The sequence below is a fragment of the Zonotrichia leucophrys genome, chromosome 2 (assembly GCF_028769735.1).
Source record: "Zonotrichia leucophrys gambelii isolate GWCS_2022_RI chromosome 2, RI_Zleu_2.0, whole genome shotgun sequence".
NCBI lineage: Eukaryota > Metazoa > Chordata > Aves > Passeriformes > Passerellidae > Zonotrichia > Zonotrichia leucophrys.
Window position 1 is genome coordinate 106,519,801 of NC_088171.1, and position 23,901 is coordinate 106,543,701.

The window sequence follows — 23,901 nt, forward strand, 5'->3', positions numbered from 1 at the left end:
CAGCTACAGCAGATACCAGAAGGCAGGTGCTCAGATCCCTTTAGGTATCTACAGGAGCTACTGCAGGTGGACCATAAGTGCAGGTAGGATTCTTTGATGCAGAGATCAGTATTTCAGATGCACAGATATCAACTCCAACTCAATTTCAGTGTGGTACTCCTATACTTGACATTTCTGTTGCATTTGCTTTACATTTAAATAACTTATCTGAAGTCAATACATTCAGATCACAGGTTGCAACTACCCATGTCAACATACCTGCTTTTGTTTGAACTATTAAACCCTACTATGAAATGCCCCAAAATGAGTCATATCTACATTTGTAGTGAAGGATTTAAATTAATTATCAATGACAGTAGAAAGAGGCCAGTACTATGGATACAAATTATATCTTCCTAGTTTTACTAGAAATCCCCAAGTCTCTGCATTACCTTCTGTTAGACAAAACTCAGGTTTTTAATATGTTATTAGCCAGCACCTTTTCTGTATTGTTCAAGTATTTGTCACCAAGGCAAGAAAGATCTAACCACACCTGTAAGGAAACACGCGGTAGTTCTTCTCTTTGATGCCCATGGTTTCAGTAATATTGTCTGCTATAATCCGAGCTTTCCTCATGGCATCAATATAATCAGATGATGTTTTCAGTACAGTATGGTAAGTCATAAAATAAGTGGCTCCCACCTCCGTTTTGTTGTTTATGAAGTTGACAGCAGAGTTATATGCAGCGTGTCCTCTATAAAAACAGGCATCAGATGTCAGCACCTTTCAAATTTATTAGCTTTTACAACAAATAATCTTATGGAATGGTTTGAGTTGGAAGGAAGCACAAGATCATCTAGCTAGTTGCACCTCTGCCATGAGCAGGAACACTTTCTACTAGACTACAGCTGCTCACATCCCATCCCACCTCATCTTGAACACTTCCAGGGATGGCACAGCTTCTCTGGGCAATCTGTTCCAGTGCCTCACCACCCTCAGAGTAAAGAATTTCTTCCTAACATCTATTTTAAACCTACCCTCTTTCATTTTAAAGCCATGCCTCCTTGTTTATCACTACACCCCCTTGTAAAAAGTGCCTCTCCAGCTCTCTTGTAGATGTCCTTTAAAGAGTTAACAGCTGGTAGTTGTTTCTAGCAGTTTTTAAAACTAAAAAAGCTTCAGAGCACAATACATTTCAAGATTGGATATTCAGGATATTCTAGAACAGACTGACCATAGATATTGTCTCTCTTTTTACAGGGGAAAGCTGCTGTTCCATTTAGTTGATGATGCATTTGGGTTTTTTTCAGAAAACAGTACAGAACTCGTGAGATGTCAATGTTTGTACAGCTTTTAGGAGGACATTAGCCATCAAACCTCCAGACAAAAGCCAGAGCAAATATCTCTGACACATTGGTCTAAGCAGGGTCCATAGAATAAAGCTCTTACCCTTTGCCACATTTAGGATTAGGGTTGTCTGATAGGAACATTGGCAAAAAGGTCATGAAGTCTTCACCCTGTGGTCTCTGCTTGCCTTCTTGAGTCAGTGGTCGACAACGAGTGCAGGATGGATCGCTGACTGAAGAAATACAGGAAGGAGGTCACCTACAAGAATTCTTTTTCCTAACACTGGGAACTTCTGACTTGCATTACTACAGGATGCAATTCCATAAAAAGCATTTTTACTGATGAACTAACTGATCCGTCTTGAAATTCCATGTAAGATTTGTAGTCCTTAATTTGATTTATTGCTACTACGGCAAGGGCCGTCAGAGAATTCTTACTTGTGCACTTATCTCCATTAGATCCGATAAGAACTACACCCAGCTGAAGGCCCTGAACAAAAGCAGAGCACCAAGTTTGTGTGCTCTAAGAAGGCCAACAGAAGGATCAGAATTTTTACAGCAAGTTACATTGGCTGTCTAGGTAGGCTGTTTTCAGTCTGCAGCATTCCAGTAGAATATTTAAGCTCACTCAAACAGCAGTTCAAATAAATTAAGAGGATAACTCAAGAGGTTCCTACTTACAGTAAGAAAAGGTATTCACTTGACTCATACCATGAGGAAATGTTTTGGCTGTGAAACTTATAAACCAAGCTAATTCACTAGCAACAAGATGGATGCCAATACCTGAAGCATTGCAAAACTGTCCAGTGGTATTGTAGACTCTGCAACAGGACGACTGTGGCTTCACCCAGTCAAAGTAGTCATCAATCCAGGACGATGGGGCATAGCCTATCTTTGTGCTAATAAAAATAACACAACATATCCATCATCAGTAATTTTATGTTTAATTCCAAAACATATCACTTGATCTCTCCAGTACCAATTTATGCCATGTCAACTCATTCTTGTCAAATCTACTCAGCTCTTTATATAGTCCCGCGCTCCAGTACCCCATCCAAGAGCCATAATGCTCAGGTAGCTCAGAACACTGCAGCTAGAAAACAGCAGGAGCTTTTTCACTGCATCTTGTTCTGCTGCCAAGCTCAGCTTTCCATTCCCCTGCCCACTCTGTTCCCTGTCCTATTCCACACTCTGTTGTCTCAGTTTTCAAGCAAAGCTCCTCCTTCAGTTAGGCTGAAATGAACTACAGTGGAAAGAATTGGGTAAAGACTTCCTTGAGTTGTTAGCTGCAAATAAAATTCCTGCTTAGCCTCCCTAGGTAGCCTAGTTTATTCACCAGGTTTAGAAGCTGAGCATACAGTCATTTTCCAGATCATCATAACCCTGCTGAGAGGTTTTCACAAGTTATTCTTACTACCATTCCAAGATTCCTTGAAGGATCAAGCCCCTTTTCCAAACCCAAGTACATCAATGTATCCCATCAGTCCACACCAGTTTTATCCTCACTCTAGAAGACTGTCACAGCTGCTTCCAACCCCCTTCCCTCCCAAACCCATAATACAAAGCAAATAAAATAGAATGTCAGTTTACAACCAGCAGCTGAGCCTGAGTAGATCAGGAGGACACAGTGCTCTGCTACACCTCTTCCATGCAACTATGCAGAAACAAGCATGAAAGACTTACTAGCTACCAATTTCTGCAGCATTGAAGACTTGCTGGACAAGTGAATCGTTATTACATCCTGTTCCACCACACACCATGTTCTGCCCTTCCAAAGTGGTGTAGTTGTGTCCTTCTTCTAGGACAAAGTAGACAGGGGGACCCGCATGCAGGTACTTGCTGATGTGGCTGAAGTAATCTATTACATAGGAGTCCTTCAAGGGAAAGTTTCGAGTTACTATTACGGAATGTTGAGGTAGCACAATGAGGTATCAAGGTTTCAATTCAGCCACAAACTGCTGAACAGTGACACGATCATAAGACTTACATCTGGCATTGAGAGAGACTGATCCAGCCCAATCTCTACATTGTGTATAACTGCTGCACTGAATGACAGGATACCCACAAACACTGCTATCTGCAAAAAAAGCAAATCCATGGACGTGAGAACTGCACAGAAACAACAGGCAATAGGAGTAATTTGTTAAGCTAATAGGAACCATGCAAAGAGGCTCTAGTTTAAATATGCTACCCAGGCTTAATATAACAGTGGTAGTACAACATAGCTACTGAGGGGTCCCTTTGGGACTGTAAGGAAATTTATTCCTAGAAATCATCAGTGAAGGTTACAAACACCTTCTGTAAATAAACATGGTAACTTTAAACTGAATCACAGATTCATCAACAACGCTCTGGATTAACGCAGTGTAGAAGCCATTACATGCTGGTTTTTTTACATAGGCTGAAGTAATTTGATTGATTGCAATGCAACTCTTAAACTGGGGCTTTAGACAATCCACAATCAAGCCTCTATTTACTGAAATACTTTTGCAGTTACAAAAGCTTACTTCTATTCTTATGCCAAGAACCAAAAAACTAGAAGCTTCATTCGTTTCACTGTATTGAAGATTTTTCTTCCCTATTTAGGCCTTCACACTCACCGCTCTTTTGCTCAAGTTTAGATGACTGCTTACTTGAAATAGATTATACATACTACTATTGGTCTCATCCAATCCTTAAGCAGATATGGAGAAAACAGATTTTTGAAGAACAGAAATAACATGCTCTCAGAACGCTGGACTCCACTCATTTCTTCACTGCTTTTGATGCAACATAGAATATCCAGTCTGTTACTCTGAAAACGGATTAAATGCCACAGTTAGAGCAGTTCTGCAGATGCCATCATCCCTGTGACAGTGCAGTTACAGGTGCACTTATGCTCACCTCTTGACGCTTAATATCCAAGCCCAGGAGACTGACGAAGCAAGTGACTTGAAGGAGGAAGTCTATGAGCACAGCCATTCCAGCAAACAGGGAGAACGTGCGAACCGCTGGCATCGTAGACAGTGTCCCTGGAGGAAGTGACCCACTTTGTTAAGACAGCTCCCTTCTCCTAGCAATGCACCAGCATTTGCTAGACAAACATCCAGTTTAAGTGGTAGCCTTATAGCAGGACAAAGAGTCTTTCTTTCCACAGCAAAGGCAACAGCCCATACAAGCCTGGCTACAGCTGCTGTCTTTGACCTATTTAACAGCACTGAGGCTGTGCAAAGGAGTGACTCCTTCTAAGCCATTTCTCAATCCCAAATTTAGGTGCAGACTGTGTAACAGGGCAGTTAAGGAGTGCTGTCAGGCAACATCTTGCTTCAATATTAAGCCACTTCAATGCAAGTTGATCCAATGACAAATTACTCTGCAGGTAAACAAAGCTATTATGAAAGAAGACCAAATTATACTTGTAGGGCAACAAAAGATTTACTTCTAAAACATTATCATGCGAGCCTCAACCATAAATCTGTCATAGGGGCATTTTTCCAATCAAGGGGCATTTTGGCAAGATGAATAAATGCAATATAGGAGTTCATACACCCTGGTATTTGATCTATTCCTAAGGTCAAATTGAGACTTGTCAGTCACTGCAAGTCAGTAAAAACTCCCAGTCTTCAGGCTGAAAGGCTTGGCAGATTCAGAGCTTTTTAACTATGGATCTTTTTAACTATGCCAGACTCCTAAAGTACTCCAATGCCTATCCCCAGCAGAAGTTTAACTTGATATTAACAATGAACAACTAAGCTAAACGGCCTCTAGAAATTCTTATTTTGCTTTTATATTTTAATATTGCATTTATTCTTGAAACATGCAGTTATGATAAGGCCCTTATCTTCAAATATTAAAGGAGTCTTACCAAGAAAGAATGCCACAGTCTCTGAAAAGGATGAGAGAAACATACTGGGTGCCACATCTCCCAAGACTCTGCCAATCTGTTTATCCAGAGTTTCACCCTGAAGGCGTTCATCTCTCTGTTTTAAGGCAATAATTTATTATTGTTAGGAATCATGCAATTTATAAAGCTATTTCATATGGCTGCAAAAAACCTGAAACTTTAAAATATTCTAAGCTATCTTTTGTTGTTTCCATTGCATTAACAAGAGTTAGATAAAAATCAGCCAAGACTCTCTAAATTAACAAGAGCAGCCTGAATATTACTTGTTGTCTTGCTTCAAATTTAAAATATAGTACTAAGTTCAGTACTTCAGATAAAACTACACATGTGACAGAGGCAGTACCAGTTTCAGTGGGTTATTGAATCTGTCAAATTAAAAAGCTTATTACCCACTAAGAGTGAGTGTCAAAAGTCCTTCCTTGTCTTAAGCATATAGTTTGGTTCATGACTACTGCTTACAATACGCTAAAATTACAAGTGATCAAAATACCAGTTCTACAAGTATTTTGATATCAAGCAGCAATATGAAAAATGCAGAGACATAAATTAGAGGTTTTTTGTGACGGTAGAAGGTACACAGATTCTTGTCTTTCTTCCACTCTCACAAGATACCTTGTGAGAGTCCAGAGCTGCTCACACTGAGCTGAGCACTGGAACACAGAAGACCCCATGCTCCAAGTTTACAGCCTTCAAAAATGACGGGCACTTTTCTAAAAGTCTGTATGCAAGAATAAATACCTGAAGTGTCTGAACCATAATGAAAATGTTGTCCACTCCAATAGCCAGCACCAAGAAAGGAATTACTTCTATCACAATCAGTGTCAGTGGGATTCCAAAGTAGCTGAAAATGCCTATAGAACATGCTACTGAGCTCAGTACAATCAGGATGCCTGCAATGCCCAGAGAGATCTTCGAATCCACCTAAAAAAAGTAGTACTGAACATCAGCCAAACAAGCATCATCCCACAGAATAGATTATTGCAAAGGCAAAACATTTCTAGCATTTAGTCTAGGTAGCAGAAAACATTTTACGGTTTTTTTGAAGATTCAGATATTTTAAAAAAATTATCAACCCTGAAGCTGCAAGTCTTAAAGCTGATGTGAACTGAACATCAAGTGAAAGAACTCAACTGAAACTATGAAATACACATGAATTGTCTAGCAGAAAAACAATGCTCCCCCTAACTCCTGCCCATGAAAGACTCAATGCTGTAATAAAAAAACATCAGCATTCTGCAAAAATAGTTAAGTGACTTACAGCTACCAGCAAGCTCTAGCTTCAGTCTTTATAGCAATGAAAACTATACACATACCAGCAGTCTTCTACAGCTCTGGATGTGTCCCAAAGCTATAGAGATGTAGAGGAACATCACAAGATAGCTTATCAACACAACGCTAACATCACTGTTGCTCTCGCGGTTGATCTCATCTTCAATACTCCGTTCAGCAGAAAATGATATCGTTAAGTTTGAGTTATTGTAGTTCTTTAGGAAGTTAATAAACCTAAAAAACAAAACCAAGAGGTCGATCACACTTCAAAAGGATAAAACATCTTCCACTAGAAATACCTGAAAGTCAGTTGATGGCAAATTTACATCATCTGTGTGGTACAAGAGTAGCCAGACAGTTTGAGGGGACCTTACTCAGTTTTAAAAGAGAAGTGCTGGCTACACATACCTGTAACTCTACTTTAAGAACTAGAAATACACTACATTGAAATACTTTCCATGTTCTCTCTAACGTTTGAGGACCAATAAGTACTTTGCATGAGCTATTTCAAACACTGAGCACAATTTTCCTCAAAGCTAGACCAAGAAATACACACATGAAAGATGACTGCAGCTTGCTTACAGTACTGGAACAATTTATTAGCCCTTGTTTCAGTTCCCCAGCTTGGGAGGTGCTGGTGCTTGTGACACAGGCAGATGCTTCTCATACTTCTCTTTTGTCACAAACTTTCTAGTACAGTAGTTTTTATCTGAACTGACAGCCAGATCAGCTGGCCTGTGTAAGCTAGCTCTTCAAGGTGGTAGAGGGGACAAAAGCCTTACATGTTCATCTGGATGACATTTTTAAAAATTAAAGGTAAAGAACTACAGCATCAGGCTCAACCTTTCCACCCATGGTTAATGGTCCAGTAAATTAAAGAGTCTACCTGTGTAATTCTAGCCACAATAAAATAAATAATTTCTGAAGTTGCTTATTGGCAAGTACTACTGGGCTAGATGGTCACTAAGAGGAATAGCACCTGTGTCTCAAAGCAAATTAAGTGTGCCAGACAAAGTGAAGGTCTTATGACCAGCACAGTCTGGTTTTAACCAGTTTTGCTGCCTCTTGAAACATCCCTGTAGTTCTACTGAAAAGCTGTCAGTACAGTGCAGGTAGGCTTTTTTAATCAACATGTAAAGCTGCTTTAACTCATGTATGCATTTCAGAATACAGGAAGACTACTTACTCTTTTTCCCATGCCAAGGCTTTCATCAGATTTTTTGAGTCATTGTAGTAGTTGTTGACAGGAAAAGTAATAACGAGAGCTGTAGCATTATTATAGTTATCATCTACAGAAGAATAAAATGTTTGGCATTAAAAAAATGGAACTTACTTTCCAGTATAGCAGATACAAATAAGTTTAAAATCAGCATTGCCCAAAGCAATCCCATCCCTGTAACTCCACTGAACATCACTGAGTTCTGAAACATACTACTGAAATAAGAACCAAAGCTGATAAGCACTACAGATTGCATTCCAGAGTAATTATTCATTGTTTAACATGTTCATCACACCACAATGTTACATTGTTGCCTAGTTGGACAAAAAGCTACTTTATAACCACTGCTTATGCCTTTCCTTCTAATGAGAAATGTGGCTTCCTAAACACTGTACGCCTTGCACACTCAGATATTACTCAAAGCAAATACAAATCCCCTACAGTTTAATAAATAAGCACTTGCCTTTAAACACTATTTCAGATATATTAAACACAAATATACTACCAAATTATGTTTAATTAGATAAATTGCTTGAACAAAATCCTGGCTTAAGAGTAATTATGAAAGAATTTCCTTTTGAACACTTTTATCTATTCTTAACTGCTTTGTCAGATCAGTAACAAAACTTTATTCTAACTCAAAGCAAAGTACACATACATCCCATCATGTAAACCTGAGCTGCTTCATGTCTTTATCTTTTACCAGGCCCAAAGCAGACCAAACATTTGTCCTGTTGACAAGTACGTTCCAATTACAGATTGCTTGCATTTTGCACTTCCAGAGTAGTCCACCTCCAATCCCAGCACTGTTCTACTGAAAACTTAAAAAACTTAAAACACCTTTACTTACTGAAAGTTTAACAAAACTCCAGTTTCTCTGGACTGCATTTAAACAGCTGTGTTAAATGAGAACGCACCTTTAGCACCAAGAACAGCACACAAGAATGTACTCTCAGATTTATGCTGCAATACTGTTTTGCCACTCACCATCATATCCTCCCAACACCAGCCACGGAAATACAGGTCCACCAAATGTTCCTAAGCAGGGATCGTGAAGCAAGCTTGTGTCATTCAGTGATGCTGGAGCCCTAAAGAGATCACCAGCAATAACTGTTAGCTTCTGCATGACAGCTGAGGCACAAAACAGTAAAAAGCACAAAACAGTAAAAAGCTGTTGTGTTATAACTGAAAATCAAGACAAAGAAGACAAGACTGCTAGTGGTACACTGCTCTTATGCAGCATTTGCTTTTAATTTAAACACAGTTTTAAAGGTGTCTGCCTTACAGCCTTTAAGACAAGGAGTAGCTTCTAACCAACTGAACTACAAACTAAAGAGAAAGCTCAGAAACTGGTCTTCTGTTCAGAACTCTTCAGAAGCACTGAAAATATGTTTAAGGTAAACCAGAGCCAGCATCCACACCAAACCAAGCTGAACTGGCAACTTGATTAAAAAGCATGCAATTGTACTGCTTACCGAACACAGTATAAGAAGTGAGTGTGGTAATCAGCATAGACAAAGAACTCATCCCCAACAGTGTGATCCAGAACAGAATGGCTGTTCTGAAAGTAGTTGAGTACACTCAGGATAGTGCAGTTGTTGTTGTAGGGAGCAAGAGGAGCCAGGCAAATGTCCTTCAGCATTACAGTCTCATTGTCATAAGAAGCAGTGATGTTGACAATAGCATCCTGCAAATCCAGTACCTTAAAACAAAACAAACCATAGTTTAGGAGCAGCATAAGAAAGCACTTCCCTTGCAAGACAGGACTTAAGTGCATAACATATTCTTGCAATTGCCAGAGACAGAGGCACATATCAATAGAAGCACATTACAAAAACATTATTTCAGTGTTCATACTATGAACAGAGACTTAGCTTGCAAGTGTCTCTCTGACAGAAAGGTTTCCAGCAAAAAGCTTTTATAGTAAGGCTATGATTTTTAATAAGAATATCTAGTGACTGTTTTGATGGATACATAACATTGCAGGTGGAAGCCAACTCCATGTGGTTATACCTGTTAAGTATGCTTAAGTCTTTGCTCTTGGTAAGTCCCGATTACCTGATGGAGAATATCTTTGGTAAGGGGAGGGCCAAAAGGCACATCTTCTCCTGATGGGTAAGGTGAGTAGGTGTCTGGGTGGCTCTTTGGTGCTTGAATAATAATTTGTTCAGTACGGAAGAAAGGTCCAAAGTGCGTGTCAAAGTATTCCTTCTCCTTGCGGGCTTGGCTGCTAGGGGCTGACCAAAGATCTACAGGATTTGTAGTTGCTTTAATATATACAAAGCCTGAGCAGCACATTGCAATGAAGACCACGGAGAAGAGGATAACAGGACGTGGATTTCTGACACAGAAAGCCCCCCATGATGTAAATGTCATCCTCAGGCCATTCTCAAACCTTTCACCAAGCCTTTCACCACAGGTAATGCTTCCTGTAAGAGCAAGAAAAAACAGAAATTATTTGAGAAGTAGGTAAAGCAGCACTTTCTTGGAGTCCGTTCAGAAAAAAGAAATTTTATTCACCAATCCCTGATTGAGGCCAAGGGGCAGAAAACAGCTCATACCTATGTTGCCCCTTGTAATGTAAGGTTGTGTTTGACAGCAGGAGTGGTAGCAAATAAAGCTAAAATATATATAAGCAATAAAACAAGCTACCTCAGCAGGTACACAAGTTACAGCACAATATGCTTTAAAATATGCTTTTCCAATATGCTTTAAATGGATACATGGATGAGTCAAAACATGATCATGTTGTCCTCTCTATACTCCCACAACAAAGCTCTCCAGAACTTCCTTGGAGCTTAGCTAGATCCATGAGGGGAATACCCAGGGCTTTCAGCATCCACTGAAATAGGGGTAAGTATTACTCTAAAAGAAGAGAGATACTGGTCAAAAGGCTGAAAGCCCTCTCAGAACGCACTTTTAGCCTAACAAAGCTAAAACTCCAGAGCCCAACCATAGGAAACGGATACACTTAAACTGAGTTTGTAATAAACCCTTTACTGTTATCCAAGACATACCATTGTCACGGTGGGAATTCGCAGAAAAGGCTACATTGCTGTCAATTGGGGTGTACTCTGAGACAAAGTGCCGCCTCCTGCAAGGCAAGAAACTCTGTTACCCTGCTTGTCCAAAAAGGCATCTGTACTGTTTGTACAACAGTCTCCAGCTTTGTGATCTTGCGGAACACCATGTCAGCTATCTTAAGAAACTTCTTCAGCTTACATCAAGCACAGATTCTTTATGCACATTTAGATCACTAGCACTAACAACACAAAGAATTTCTTTAAATTGATTCTAAGCTGATATTTGCAAGAGATTTTTACATTAGAAATATGAACCAGGCATCTCAAACACACCACTTCATGATGTCCACTAAGGTAAGGCCGCTGAACATATCAAATTGTCATACCCACCATCCTTTTCCAAGTAGACTTAATTCTTACTATAGAGCAATTTCAGTTTTCTGGTTATAACTGAACAACCACAGAATCAGAATGGTTTAGGTTGGAAGCAAACCTTAAAGATCATTTAATTCCAACTCCCTTGCCATGAACAGGGACCTCTTCACTACATCAGTTTACTTAGAGCCCAGTCGAGTCTGGCTTTGAACGCCTCCAGAAACGGTGAGTGCACCACCTCTTCCACTGATTCAATACCCTTAACAGCACAGAATTTTTTTTTACGATCTAATCCACATCTACTCTCCCTCAGCTTAAGACCATTGCCCCTTGTCCTGTCACTACATGCCCTTGTGTAAGAAGTCCCTCTCCTGCCTTCTTGTAGCCCCCCTTTAGTTACTGGAAGGTGCTGTAAGGAATCCCTAGAGCCTTTTCTTCTCCAGGCTGAACAGCCCTAACTCTCTCAGCCTGTCTTCATAGGAGAGGTGTTCCAGCCATGTGACCAAGGGTGATATGCTATAATTACTGAAAGCTTAGCTTTCATTTAGTTTTTTTCAAAATAGGAGACTAGGAAAAATTATTTATAACTTAATTTGCAATAGAGCAGTGACTGTTTTGTTGTGAATGTTTGTTTTCCCAGACTTCTGCATACTTAGTTATGAAAGTTGAAGAACAGTGTATGTGATTCTGTACCTAAGAATGCTATGACACATATGCATCAACTAAACCAACTTCTGCAATCACTTTTTACCAAGAGGTTTTAGCTGTTAGAACATTTTTGTAAGTATATATGGTATTTGCTACAGAACATGACTTTTGGCTGGCTGAAGTAGTCAGGACATAAGCATCTGACCAGGGCAAAGAAGTTCTCAGAGATAAACAAGTGACTTGCAGAGCTTAGCATTTTGAATGCTTTACCTGTAACACCAGACTCCAAAAACTAGTGCAAAAAATATGAGTAGAAAGCCCATGTATGAGATCCACATGATGACATAGACAGCATCCAAACCAAACAGCAGCCAAGGGGGAGGCAATGGAGGGGGCTGAGGTTTAGGACCACAGACAATAGAACAGTCCTGACAGCTGCATGGTCCTGTTGAATCATCCACGGACTCATTACAGCCTTTGGTAGCATTATTCATGGGGTTCATTCCATGGACAGGAACATCTATGACAAATCACAAGTTGCAGAGTCAGTTTACTACCAGGAAAAATTCAGACCTTCCCAGTTACGAGTTAACCCTTTATATGAAAGCCCACAGCCCCTGTGTAGAGCAGCATTTCCTGGTCTTACAGATGAAGAATCCACTGCCTTTTCCACAGCAGGTACCAACTATTTACAGTTGTCTAATAATTAATTGACTGGTCATGTCTGTAACACTTTGGTCTGTAAAAGTAACAAGCACATATTTCTATCATCCCAGCAATGATTTGTCATCCCTCTTATCTATTCAGATTGTGAAATGTGTAACAATAATTTTCTGTTAATGAAATCCTCAAGGATGAGGGCACTGCCTATTTCCGAAGGAATACAAGTAGCCACTTACCTAGGCTTACCTAAAACTCTACCACAGAGTTTTAGAGATTTCTGCAGTAAGAAGCTATATAGAAAAGACCCCAAAGTATGGTTTCCAAGCAGAAATAAAAAAAAAAGTAAGTTAATCCCACATTCCTTTGAAAGCCTCTGACTGCAGACTTTCAATGCTGGGCAGCTGTTTAAACATCAATGCTCTAGCCATAGCACCTAGCCTTTGACAGGAGTTTCAAAGGCAAGGACTATTCAGTTTCTTACCTGAAAAAATTGGAATTATGCTGAAAGGAGTTTGTCCATTGTCTTTACTAAACATGTACTCAATCCAGTTGGTTGCATTGCAGTCTTTAGCATCCTTCCCACACAGCAACCCCAGTGCTTTAACATTGCTTGATGGAGCCTCCACATCTTTGCAGGCATTATACATTGCTGGGAAGAGTCATTAAACCAATGTCATAATTTGAGTAAGCATTCCAAGTATTTCCATTATTATAGTTCCAGGAACATACTTACAGTTTACAAGTAGAAATATCTTAGGATAGTGAACTAATCCTTTCAGTTGTATTTATAGTATTCAAGGTTGCAATGCTTTGTTACAGCCACCTTGCTCTGAGAAAGCCACTCAAATCTGCATCATGCTAGAACCTACTCTTCTGCTTGACAGGAAGCATTACCTAATATTATTTTCAGGGAAAGCTATGAAAACCATTTAAGGTACTTTCAACTTGTAGGCCATATATGATTATCAAGTGTCTCAATTTCATTAAAGTTTACTGCAGAAAGCATAAAAAGACTGAATTAATGTTTTAAGCTTGCTACAAAAATCAAAATCCAATCCCAATGTACTGTTCTGTAAAAACATCTGATTTTGACAAAGGACTAGACAGTCCATTTCAAGACTGAGTACCTCTTAGAGAACCATTGTGTGTACAAATTTTATTATCATGCTTGCCAGACTGTTTTAGTATCAGGTAGACTTTGGACATTCAATACTTGGCAAAAAACTTTATTTTTCTGAAGTTAAAGTCATCAGAGTTATCAGCTATTAATTGTTTGTCAGATGTTCATCCTCGACTGAACCTTTAAAACATTGTTATTTAACAGCGTCAGTGTAATGAACGTCCCCTGCCCAGGCAGAAGTGTTCCATAAATTTTAATGGGGACCTACTGTTACCTATGTAATGACTCAAACTTCAAAAAGACAGAATTAGGGGGGGAAACATCTCTCTGACTTTCTGAAAAAGCACTGGTCTTGTTACCTGGACAAACACCAAGGTAAATTAACAAACTGCTTACTCACCATTTGCAAATCGATCTCCGATGAAGTACTGCAGCTCTGTAATGCTACTTTTGTTCTCTTTTGAAACGGGATCATAGTAAGGTATGGTGCTTGTAACATTCAAAAAGTCAGACTGATTGGGACTACAAGTCAGTTCACAGAAGAGGTTTATCAAGTTGTAAAAACACGATGGACATCTGGAAGGAAAGCCAATTGGTAGGAAAACCAATGAACAGCAACCAGATTAAGAGGTAAAGGTGCTATGTAGGTCAAGTCAGATACACCTTGCAAATATAAACATTCTGCTCAGAGCAACAGAACAAAAGATTTAAATTCTTTTGTAAGATTTTAATCAGCAATATGACAATTGTTGATGCTACAGATGAACCATTTTAAGCACTATAAATCACTAATAAAATTGCTTGCCTCAAATAGCAGATTCAAACAATTTTACTGGAATTTGAAGAAAAACGTAACTGTTGCTAGTAGAAAGACTTAGACTTCTTAATGTCTTAGTAAGAACAAGACCAAATGCTACATTGTCACCCTCTCCTGAAGGTTTCATTAGATAAAGTAGCTTGAGGCAAGCTAAGGGAATGTTTATTCTTACCAGCTAAATCAATCCAGACTGCAAGTAGCTGTTTCATGACATTGCAGCCTGCTCCTAGGGATAAGAAAGCCACTCCAGCAGCTTGCTCCAATAATCCTTTAATGAAATTACCACTTTTTCTCTTTTTCTACAGTCTACTTGAAGACAAGTGCTTTGTTATTCTATTATAAAATTAGTTGCTTTGCCATTCATTAGCATACCTGGAGAGAAACTGCAAAGGCAGCTGCAAGTTATTTTTCAAAGTCTGAAGCTGATGAACATCACAGCAAGTGCTAACATTGCCAAAGAATAAACCCGGACAGAGTTCCTTAAGAAAAAAAACAAAAAACAACATTCAGATCAAGAGGAAAGGAAGAAAAAGCATGTTTAAGACTTCAGAACTCATTTTAATCATGGGGTTTGCATCAACATATTTCAGAACACAGTAGCTGTTGCTGTGGGAGACGCATAGGAGGAAAACAGTCCAGCAAACAAGATTTTTGTTTAGAAACTGGAGAGAAGAATCACTTTTTTCACTTCTTTTATTCAAGGCAGCACTTCCTTTTGAAAAGCTCCTTCAGATGATCTTTAGTCACCAGGGTCTATATATAGAATGATAATGGCATTTGAGAGCCTATTGCTAAGAGGACAACACATGTTTATCCAAGTTGAAAGTATTCCTGCAGCTTATCTTCTAGTACTCCTTCTGGATAGTATCAGATTTTAAAGTCTCAGAAGGCAAGCCACTAACCATAAAACCACTGATTACCTGGAAGAGCTGCTTCATGTTCACTTTGTAGAAAAGACAAATGCATTTAACATAAGTATAACTGATACAAACATACAAGAACTGTACATTAATTCTTCAGAAACAATACACAACAGCAGTTAGCTCACCTACATATTTAATGAAGTCACTCTTGTCACCAGTCTAACCAGTGTTTAACTCTGTAGTTATTTCATTCTTTAAAGCTTTGAACTATCAGATGCCAGAAGGCAAATCTGGCAATATGCTGTGTTGTACATGAAGAGAGAGACTTCTTGTACCCCTGAAAAGAAACTGAGGTACATTCCCTTAACCCAGTTGGACCTGAGAAGTCAGAGACAATCTGTTCACTTTCTCATCAGGTTAGGATGAGAGGTCATAGCACAGGTCCAAAAAAACCCAATACAGAATTCTACTGTTGGAGAAATTTTTTTAACAGCAAACCTACAAGAGAAGCTCACCTGCATTAAGTCATAGCCATCTTCTGGTAGTGCTATTGCTGGCCCATCATAAGCACAGTTGTACCTCTTGTCTCCCGAAGCAACTCCACATTCTCCATACCAGACACACATTTGTGGAAGTACCTAATCAACAAAACAGTGATTAACTGCAAGGAATAGTTGCCAAATATCTCAGCTATTGTAGAATTTATGTGCTACTACCCTAAAGGCACTTGCAGTCCAGATGTGATAACTTCCTGCTAATTCAAACAAAAGCAGGTGTTTTTGACATGGTGCACATCACCATTGATCTTCAGCTCAGCTCCCCACCTTCCCTTGATCATTACAGAAATAGGAGGTGCACAACCTACAGTTAAGATCAAGTATAAGAGTTACTTAAGAAGAACCTAAACAATACCTGAAAAACATCTTCAAGTACAAGGTGATTTAGAAAATAATTTGTTCATGCAAGACATCACAATAATTGTTGAGTTAAAATGTCACATTAGACCACAAGTCAGCGCACATGAGAAACTTATTGCTTATGTGCAATCTCACTTCCTCCTGCCACCTCCTGATCCTTCCTGAAAACTCATTACAGTGACAGATTGAGGAAACAGCAGCACAGAGAGGATTCTGAAACAGAACTTCACAGCTCCACATCTGCCATACATATATTATCACAATCTCAAAGGATGCCCTCCATCACCACTTTCAAGCCAAAGCATGGAACATTTAAATGGGATTACAGTGCTAAGAAAAAAAATTCATTTTAAAGATGTTTTAATTTAAGGGACTATTGAAATTCAGAAATTTGTTCTTTATTATGTGTATAAAAGAAATTGAAAAATGGCAGTGGCACCTTGAAAGCCTTTTATTTTTGTTCAGTGGTACTGACACTGAAACATCTGAGATACTAAGCCAAAACATTTATTCTGAAAATTGAAACATCTAATGCAATAACAAGCTATTTACAACAAAAGCTTTAATACAGCTCCAAAGTTTTCCTACCACCTGGGCTGCAAAGCAGACTGCACAAACATTTACTACACTTCTGCCAGCTCTCATCAGGAGTTTGCTTAGTACAGTTTGAGATATAACTGGCCTATTTTGATCTCCCAAACAACCTTGACTTAGCATTTTAGAGACACCATATGTTGTTGCTGCAAGGACAGACTGCTGTGCTTTGTGCTTGACCATGAATAGTATTATTTACCGACCAGAGAGGCCCCTGAAAGGCTGTCCTGACAATGCCCAAGAGCTACCCAGAAACACAGTGCCTCCACAACATCCATTTTTGTGCTGAACCACACTGACAGTTCTTCAAAAAGAACTTCAGTAGTTGGCTGGTTATCAGGGACAACAACTATCATTAATTTACCCAACCCAAGAGTTGTTTCCTCTTTCCCCTAACCAGGGCAACAGAGGCCAACTCAAAGGCACTCACTGCAAGCCAGGTCTAAAAGTCAGTTTAAGTGCCACTCATCTAGATCACAATTTCATTTGTCTATTCTAGCACATCTTCTAGTTAAACCCACAACCAGCTGCTCAGTATTACCATGTTCTATGATAGAAGCTGGATAACACCCTTTAAGATTGCACTTACAAACACTGAATGTTTAACACCAGTATAAGCCAAAAAGTCAAAATTCCATAACTTGTCGACTATTTCTCAAAAGCCCATTGTAAATTTGTTCATGCACCAAGTTAATCTAAGAAGTTAATACTACTATGATGCAAATTTAGAAGTCATCATCTTCAACTCTGCTTCCTCACACCTATATGCCCCAGTTTTAACAGCAAACAATCTACTAGCAGTGAAAATGGTTCTGCTGTTTGTAGCAGCATCAGAAGTGAATACTTTCTTCAAGAGGAAGCACAGATTCACTACTATTCTTGCAAAAGGGCAAGGAATTTGGAGCTGCTTTGCAAGGCCTGTGAGAAAAGGATTAGTTATTTCTTCAGTATCAGGCTGGCTTCCGTATTTAGTCTAGAACGATTTGTAAGCATCCTTTCTAAAAAACACTTTCTGTGCTTCATTACATCTTCTTATCTAACACTTATTTTTTAAAACACACAAATTCATCAACCTACTCTTTAGAGAAAGACTTTGTTTCTTCCAGAGTGGAATGTGTGGGAAACGTGGTAATGCAGTTAACAGTTATAAAAAACTTATCAGGGCACCTCTTGCATAGAAAAACTTGAGTAAATTTCAGCTACCGTGTCAGTCTGACTGATAATTCAATTGTTTTAAAAACATTATCTGTGTTTCAAGGCAGCAATTCCTTGGTTATAGCTACATGGATACAAAACATAATACAATCTGTCTTATGTTTATAAATTTACCTACAAGGCTTTCTGTCATCATTTTCAGGACAGAACATAAAACAACTTACTTGCACATGACACTTGGTAATGTACCAAAAGGTACAATAAACAGCTAAACACAAAAGAAAAATAAAGCAAGACAAGGTTCGGCCTAGTATTAGTTTACATTTGAATTTGGATAAAGACTTTCAAATCACATGCCTGAAGTTCCACAGCAATAAAACATACAATGGAAAAAACAATGTTTGCCACTCAAACTTTCAGCCTGTTTAAAAAAAGCTGAACAGATCAGCTGCTTTAAACTATTAGAAGAGCACTTGGGCCTAGAACTGCAAGTCAGAACACTCTGTTTCAGTATTAACACCAAGAAGGCAGTTTCAGAAACAGCTTAAGATTTTACATTTATGCCATTACCTAGCAGGATTTCACCAATAAAAGTGTGAGTTTGTCCCCTGAACCAGTAAGCTTTGGGGATGCTTGATTTACAGTGGTTGAACCAAGTCAATAAGCCCAAAAAACACCAAATCATTATGCATCAATAGCCCCAATTGAACAAGACAGCTCTTGAACATTAACAAGTTAACATTGAGTCAGCCCCAAAATACAGGAGAGGACTGGTCTCCTGTGGCTGGGGCAGCATTCAGGGATACAAATACCGACGTAACTACTCCACTGCCACAGATAAGATAGAGCTGACAGTTCTTCCCTCTGAAACCCCTCCAGTAAAAGCTAGATTAAGTTAGAGAGTAAGACAAGCACTTTGCTCTTTCCATTCTTTCAGAAGAATGCTCCTATGAGGGTAGGCTGAGATAGGGATGACTAAGTGTGGTTGTAAATAAGTCATAGTTTGCAAAGCTGCTGCTTGCAGAGTCAGACTTTTAGGTCAGATAATTGTTCACCTGGCTATTAAGTTTCTTAAGTGGGTGAAAGCCTAGCCCCAAAAGCAACAGAGAAATGCTATGTTGAACCCAACTGCCTTCTAAACAAGTCAAAATACTTAAAATACTCCATAAGTAACACAGGGCTAGTTCATGGTTTTAGGGTTTTTTTCTGAAGGTTTTCCTTTTAAGATCACATAACTAAGTACTTCATATATTAAAATGGGACTTTCCTAAGTACTTCATAAAGCAACAGCAACATAACCTTAGATAAAGGCTGTTCCTTCCTGCCTCTAGCATATCTGGGAAACCATTTGTCAGTACATTAACACCAACCCTCAGTACATCCTCAGAGTTCAGAAAAGTGTATTCCAATTTCTGGCAGGCTTAGCCTGTTTGAAGAGAAATTTCACCTCAGGCCAAGGCTCTAGAAGCCCTTATAAAGAACCTGCACATGAGCAAGTGTGGGCATTCTACAAAAGTTCTGTTAAGAGTTTTCTGGTTCCCAAGCATTATCATTCCTTTGTAATAGAACTAGTGTTCCAACAGATCATAAACACATTTAATGCAGCCCATGTTTCTTCAACTGCAGGTTGAAACAAACTGATAAATTGTGATGCTTCCAGCAGCATTCACCACCACCAATGAATGCATAGCTTTAAACAGACAAAGAACAATGATGATGCTGTACACACAAACAGCAACTGTTTGTGGTCTTACAAATACCAGATGACAAGTGAACACTGTTGGATTCTTCAAACTAGGATTACTAATGTATGGAAAAGGCAAGAGCATCAGATACAGCTGTTTCCCTTTCCCTCATCTAGGATGATGCATCTGGGATCTTGCAGGGCAAAAAGATCAATCTAGGAAAAAGCACACTCTTCCCCTGCATCCCTTAATATCTGCTATTGCCAACCAGGTTGAAAGTTCTAAGGAAACACTGCACCACCCTTAAGATATGGGTGGTGTATGGGTGATGACTGGTTTATGGAATCAGGTCACCAGGTCAAATTCAGAGATCTGCCCCAGAAGTTGCTTATTACCTCACAACCCTTCCTGTGGGGGAAACAGGTGCATGGACTAAAGGAAACTTTACAGGTTTAGTTGTTATTCTTTGTCTCTTTCAGTAACCTGCTCAGAGCCATGCCTTATCTGCCAAGCTCCTCCTGTTCCTTTGCTCACCAGCCTGTTTCCTTTCAGATGGAAAAATCATTACTACTCCTGGTCAGGACAAGCAACCCACAGTTCTGGAGTTATCCAAGAGCATTTCAGATGTCACAGTAAAGTCCAAGTCAAGAGAAAGCTGCAATAACAGTAATAATTCAGAATCTGTGGGGACAAGCTGACGTTAGCTGCAAGGATGCATGCATGATCAGGAAATGCAGGCCCCCAGCTAGCACCTGTCTGCAGCTAAGTCCATCTGCACCAAAACAGCTCTGATGTCCTGCAGGTTAATAATTAATAATAATAATAATAATAATGCACAACACCTAGATTGTTTTGGCTACTGCCCAGCTAGGTACTACTCAGTTCTACCAGTCACTCCCTTCACTCATCTCTCCCCTTCTGAGGCACCTTCCATCCAGAAAGGCTGAACAAGTCACTCCTGATTTTCCAGGAAGTAATTTAGATGAAGTGGTTACTGTCTTGTTCTGGAGCTACACTGCCATCCCTGACAAGGAAACTGCTCCAAAGAGACATTTCAGAACTTCATGTCCAAGGTCAGGCAACACCACACTGCAGCCACTTGGCACGAGCAGCACTTGTCATTAACACTTTCCCACGGGATTTCAGAAAATCAAATATAGCTTGGGATCCCAGCTGCTGACAGGAAACCTGTATCCAACCTTGATTAGCCAGTGATTTAACAGCTTGTGTTTTAGCACAATTATACAAAGATCAATTGCAGTAGTGGCCATTAAGCACACAAACAGCATCTAGTGCATTAGGACATTCATAAGAAAATAAAATAGTAATGGACAGCTGGCAGAAATCTTGTACCATGTACTGTTCAGAGTGAAAGATACAGGCTGAATACTTCAAGTTCATTGTGAATACATATGTAGTGGCAAGACTGAACTCAAGTGCCACTCCAGTCCACTGACTGCTTTGAAACAGAAAGAAACATGACATAGGGCACTTTGGATTACAAACACCACAACTGAAAGCACAAAACCATTACACCAGCAGTACACTTGAGCCGAGAGAACAGTTTACCTTCACAATGCTTCTCTTCAGCAAGCATCTAACACTAAATAGGCTCAGTCTAACTGAAGGACCAGCTTTCCTTGCAAAGATATCAAGGGTCCTCTTTGTGAAGTGTCAGGCTGTAAATAAGAGTTAATGGCAAAGATTCCCAATAAAACCAGATTCTGCCTTCTTACAGAACACAACTGAGACTTGCATGGTTAGAGTAATTTTGTAATGTTTACTTCGAGGGACCACAAAGCCTCTTCCCCTAAATATTTGGGGAACTTATTTCAAGTTCCCATATGTCAGTATCCTCTTGAAAAGGAAAGCATTCTGTCATTTCTTTACCAGCCTAGGACACACCTCATTGCTCCAAGATGATATCTTCTCCAAAAAACATTACATAAAGGTGCATTGGTTAGCTGTGAAGTATCATTACTTACTCACCTCAAGATCACGAGTCACTACTAACAATCACCTTCTCCGTGCTAACAGAAGAATGAATACCTTATGTTCAAGCTCTTAAAAAGTTTTTTTCATAGAAGATATGAGAACAGCACATACACAAGATGACAAACTCCTATGTTTAAAAAGAGCTAATCATAAAACTTGACCTAGAAAGTATGTTTTCAACGTAGGTAGAGAGGGAAAGAAAGCCAAGCACTAAGGCTTACAAGACACTCCTTGTTTCTCCAGAGGAATGTGGAGTATCCCGCTCCTATCTTGCGCTTCAGCATAAGAAAATATGACTGAGAGGAGCGAATGTTGTACCATCTTTTTTCCTAAAGCTCCCAAGAAGTCCAACATACTCTAGTCCTCGCTTTAAGGAAATATGTAGTCTTACTACTGGCACATAAACAAACAGCAGCTCTCACTCTGCACAGATCATTACTTCCAAGAAGCCGTCACCTCGCCGAAGCTACACCCCAAGCCAAGCGAACCAGACACCGACGACATCTGCAAGCCTCTGCCGAGCATGTGACTGCGTGGCCACTCACATGCACTGGGCATTGCATAACCAGGGCACGCCACGGGAGCATCCCGGGGGCTGCCGCTGCCGCCTGCGACCGCAGCGGACGGGGACCGGGCAGAGGCTGAAGTTCGCGGGTGCTTCCCTGCGGGCCTGCCGTGCCACCGGATGACAGCCCCGTCTCGACGGGGACCAGGGGCACGGGGGAAGCGGGGTGAGCCCCACCGGGATCGAGGAAGGGACACCCCAGTACCTCTCTTCAGCTTCGCGCCGCCCCGAGCCCAGGGGCCTAACTCGGGACCCGCCGCCTTGATCCAGCCCCGCCGCCTGGGCCAGCCCCGGTCGCGGGGTGCGCAGGGGACACGCGGCTCCCCCGCCCCACGCAGCACCCGCGGGATCCCGCTGCCCACCCGCCGATCCCTCTGCTCCCCACCACGCCGGGAGGCCTGGCATTCCCCTCTCCACGGACTCACCCGCACGGGCGACAGAAGCAGGAGGAGGACGAGGAATCCGAGGCCGCCTCGCCCGGGGCTGCCTTGAGGGGTCCCCATGGCGGCGCGGGCTAGAGCGCGGATGACCGGCAGGCGCTGTGGGCAGCAATACGGAGCAGCAGCAAATGGAAACAAGAGGAGGGCGGCGAGGCAGCCGCGCCAGCGCAGTCTGGAAGGGCCGCTCTCGCCTACCTGGGCGGAGCCGCCAGCCCCTTCGAGGAGAGGCCGATGGCCGCCCCAGCGCCACCGCCAACCGCGACCGCCGGCCCGCCCTCGGCACCGCCTCACTCCGCACAGCCAAAACAGGAACACCCTCCTCGATACCACCTCCCCCCTCACGGCCTGCCCAGAAACACCGCCCCTGGCACCGCCTTCCCCCTCACGGCCCGCCCAGAAAAACCGCCCCGGCACCGCCTTCCCAGCACGGCCTGTCCCGGCGTCGGGCGGGGCACTCATCACGCCACGGCCGCTCCGCGCCGCCAGGGTGTGGGGGGCGATGCTCTGTGGGGGCCCCGGCGGGAAGCTCGTCCCGGTGCGGGAACGGAGCCGTGCTCCTCCGGGACGGACTATCCCGCCCAAGCTGCACCGGCTGCCGGGCAGTGGCATCGTCCCCGCGCGGGAGTGTTAATCGCTCAGTTTGTAAATATCAAAAGTCGCTTTAAAAGCCTTTGGATTTGGGAAAAGCGCCTTAATTTGGCTTCAAAGCTGCTGATTGGTGATTTCTGAGGACTCGTCTGGAAGCCCCGCGTGCTGTGGGGGTGCAGTCAGATGCAAAGCGCGGGGGTCTGGGCTGTCCCGGGGGCCGTGCCCGCTGTCCCGGGGCCGTGCCCGCTGTCCGCTCCGCTCCCGGCAGGAGCTGACCGCTGTCGCAATCAGCAGTTCTGGGAGTGCTGGCTGCACTCTGCCAGAGCTGTCTGCCTTTGGCTCTGCTTGTTTGGACTCTGCTTGGGATCACTTCGGGACCTGGCTGGGAGGAGGCACAATAAAAGCAGGGCGTGAGGCATTCCGTGCATGCAGTCTCTAATTTCTCCACCTCTTTATTGCCTTCCTCGACAGGTAACTCGCATTGCTGTGCGAATAACAACATGTAATTTAGCTGATATTGCCATCTGCTGACGGGAACGCAGACTAGTCTGGGTGTCTGACTGCTGGCGTGTTGGCCGGCAGCCTCCCCGGGGTCATGTAATCCGACTTTCCGCTCAGGGTAGGACCCGGTTAGAGCAGGTGGCTCAGGGAATTGTCCGGCTATTAATAGCTTCAGAGATGGAGATTTCACAGCTTCTTTGCACAGACTCTTCCACTGAGTGACCACACTTGGAGTAAAATGTTTTCCTGAATCTAA

At 41.5% G+C, this 23,901-nt stretch overlaps 1 protein-coding gene across 1 annotated transcript in view; it reads right to left on the minus strand.

Annotated features, from left to right (window-relative positions):
* NPC1 (NPC intracellular cholesterol transporter 1) overlaps window positions 1-22,822 on the minus strand; it is a 26,632-nt gene extending 3,810 nt beyond the window's left edge. The window contains exons 1-21 of the mRNA XM_064705972.1: window positions 22,542-22,822; window positions 15,721-15,843; window positions 14,715-14,821; window positions 13,926-14,101; window positions 12,887-13,054; window positions 12,013-12,262; window positions 10,714-10,790; window positions 9,755-10,125; window positions 9,172-9,398; window positions 8,684-8,784; window positions 7,664-7,766; window positions 6,522-6,711; window positions 5,947-6,129; window positions 5,170-5,284; window positions 4,209-4,336; window positions 3,979-4,119; window positions 3,313-3,402; window positions 3,009-3,199; window positions 2,109-2,224; window positions 1,429-1,558; window positions 533-733 (exon numbers count right to left, since the gene is read on the minus strand). Coding sequence (XP_064562042.1) covers window positions 533-733; window positions 1,429-1,558; window positions 2,109-2,224; window positions 3,009-3,199; window positions 3,313-3,402; window positions 3,979-4,119; window positions 4,209-4,336; window positions 5,170-5,284; window positions 5,947-6,129; window positions 6,522-6,711; window positions 7,664-7,766; window positions 8,684-8,784; window positions 9,172-9,398; window positions 9,755-10,125; window positions 10,714-10,790; window positions 12,013-12,262; window positions 12,887-13,054; window positions 13,926-14,101; window positions 14,715-14,821; window positions 15,721-15,843; window positions 22,542-22,619 — 3,266 coding nt within the window. The 5' untranslated portion in view covers window positions 22,620-22,822. The remainder of the gene's footprint in view (window positions 1-532; window positions 734-1,428; window positions 1,559-2,108; window positions 2,225-3,008; window positions 3,200-3,312; window positions 3,403-3,978; window positions 4,120-4,208; window positions 4,337-5,169; window positions 5,285-5,946; window positions 6,130-6,521; window positions 6,712-7,663; window positions 7,767-8,683; window positions 8,785-9,171; window positions 9,399-9,754; window positions 10,126-10,713; window positions 10,791-12,012; window positions 12,263-12,886; window positions 13,055-13,925; window positions 14,102-14,714; window positions 14,822-15,720; window positions 15,844-22,541) is intronic.
* Window positions 22,823-23,901: the final 1,079 nt, after the last annotated feature.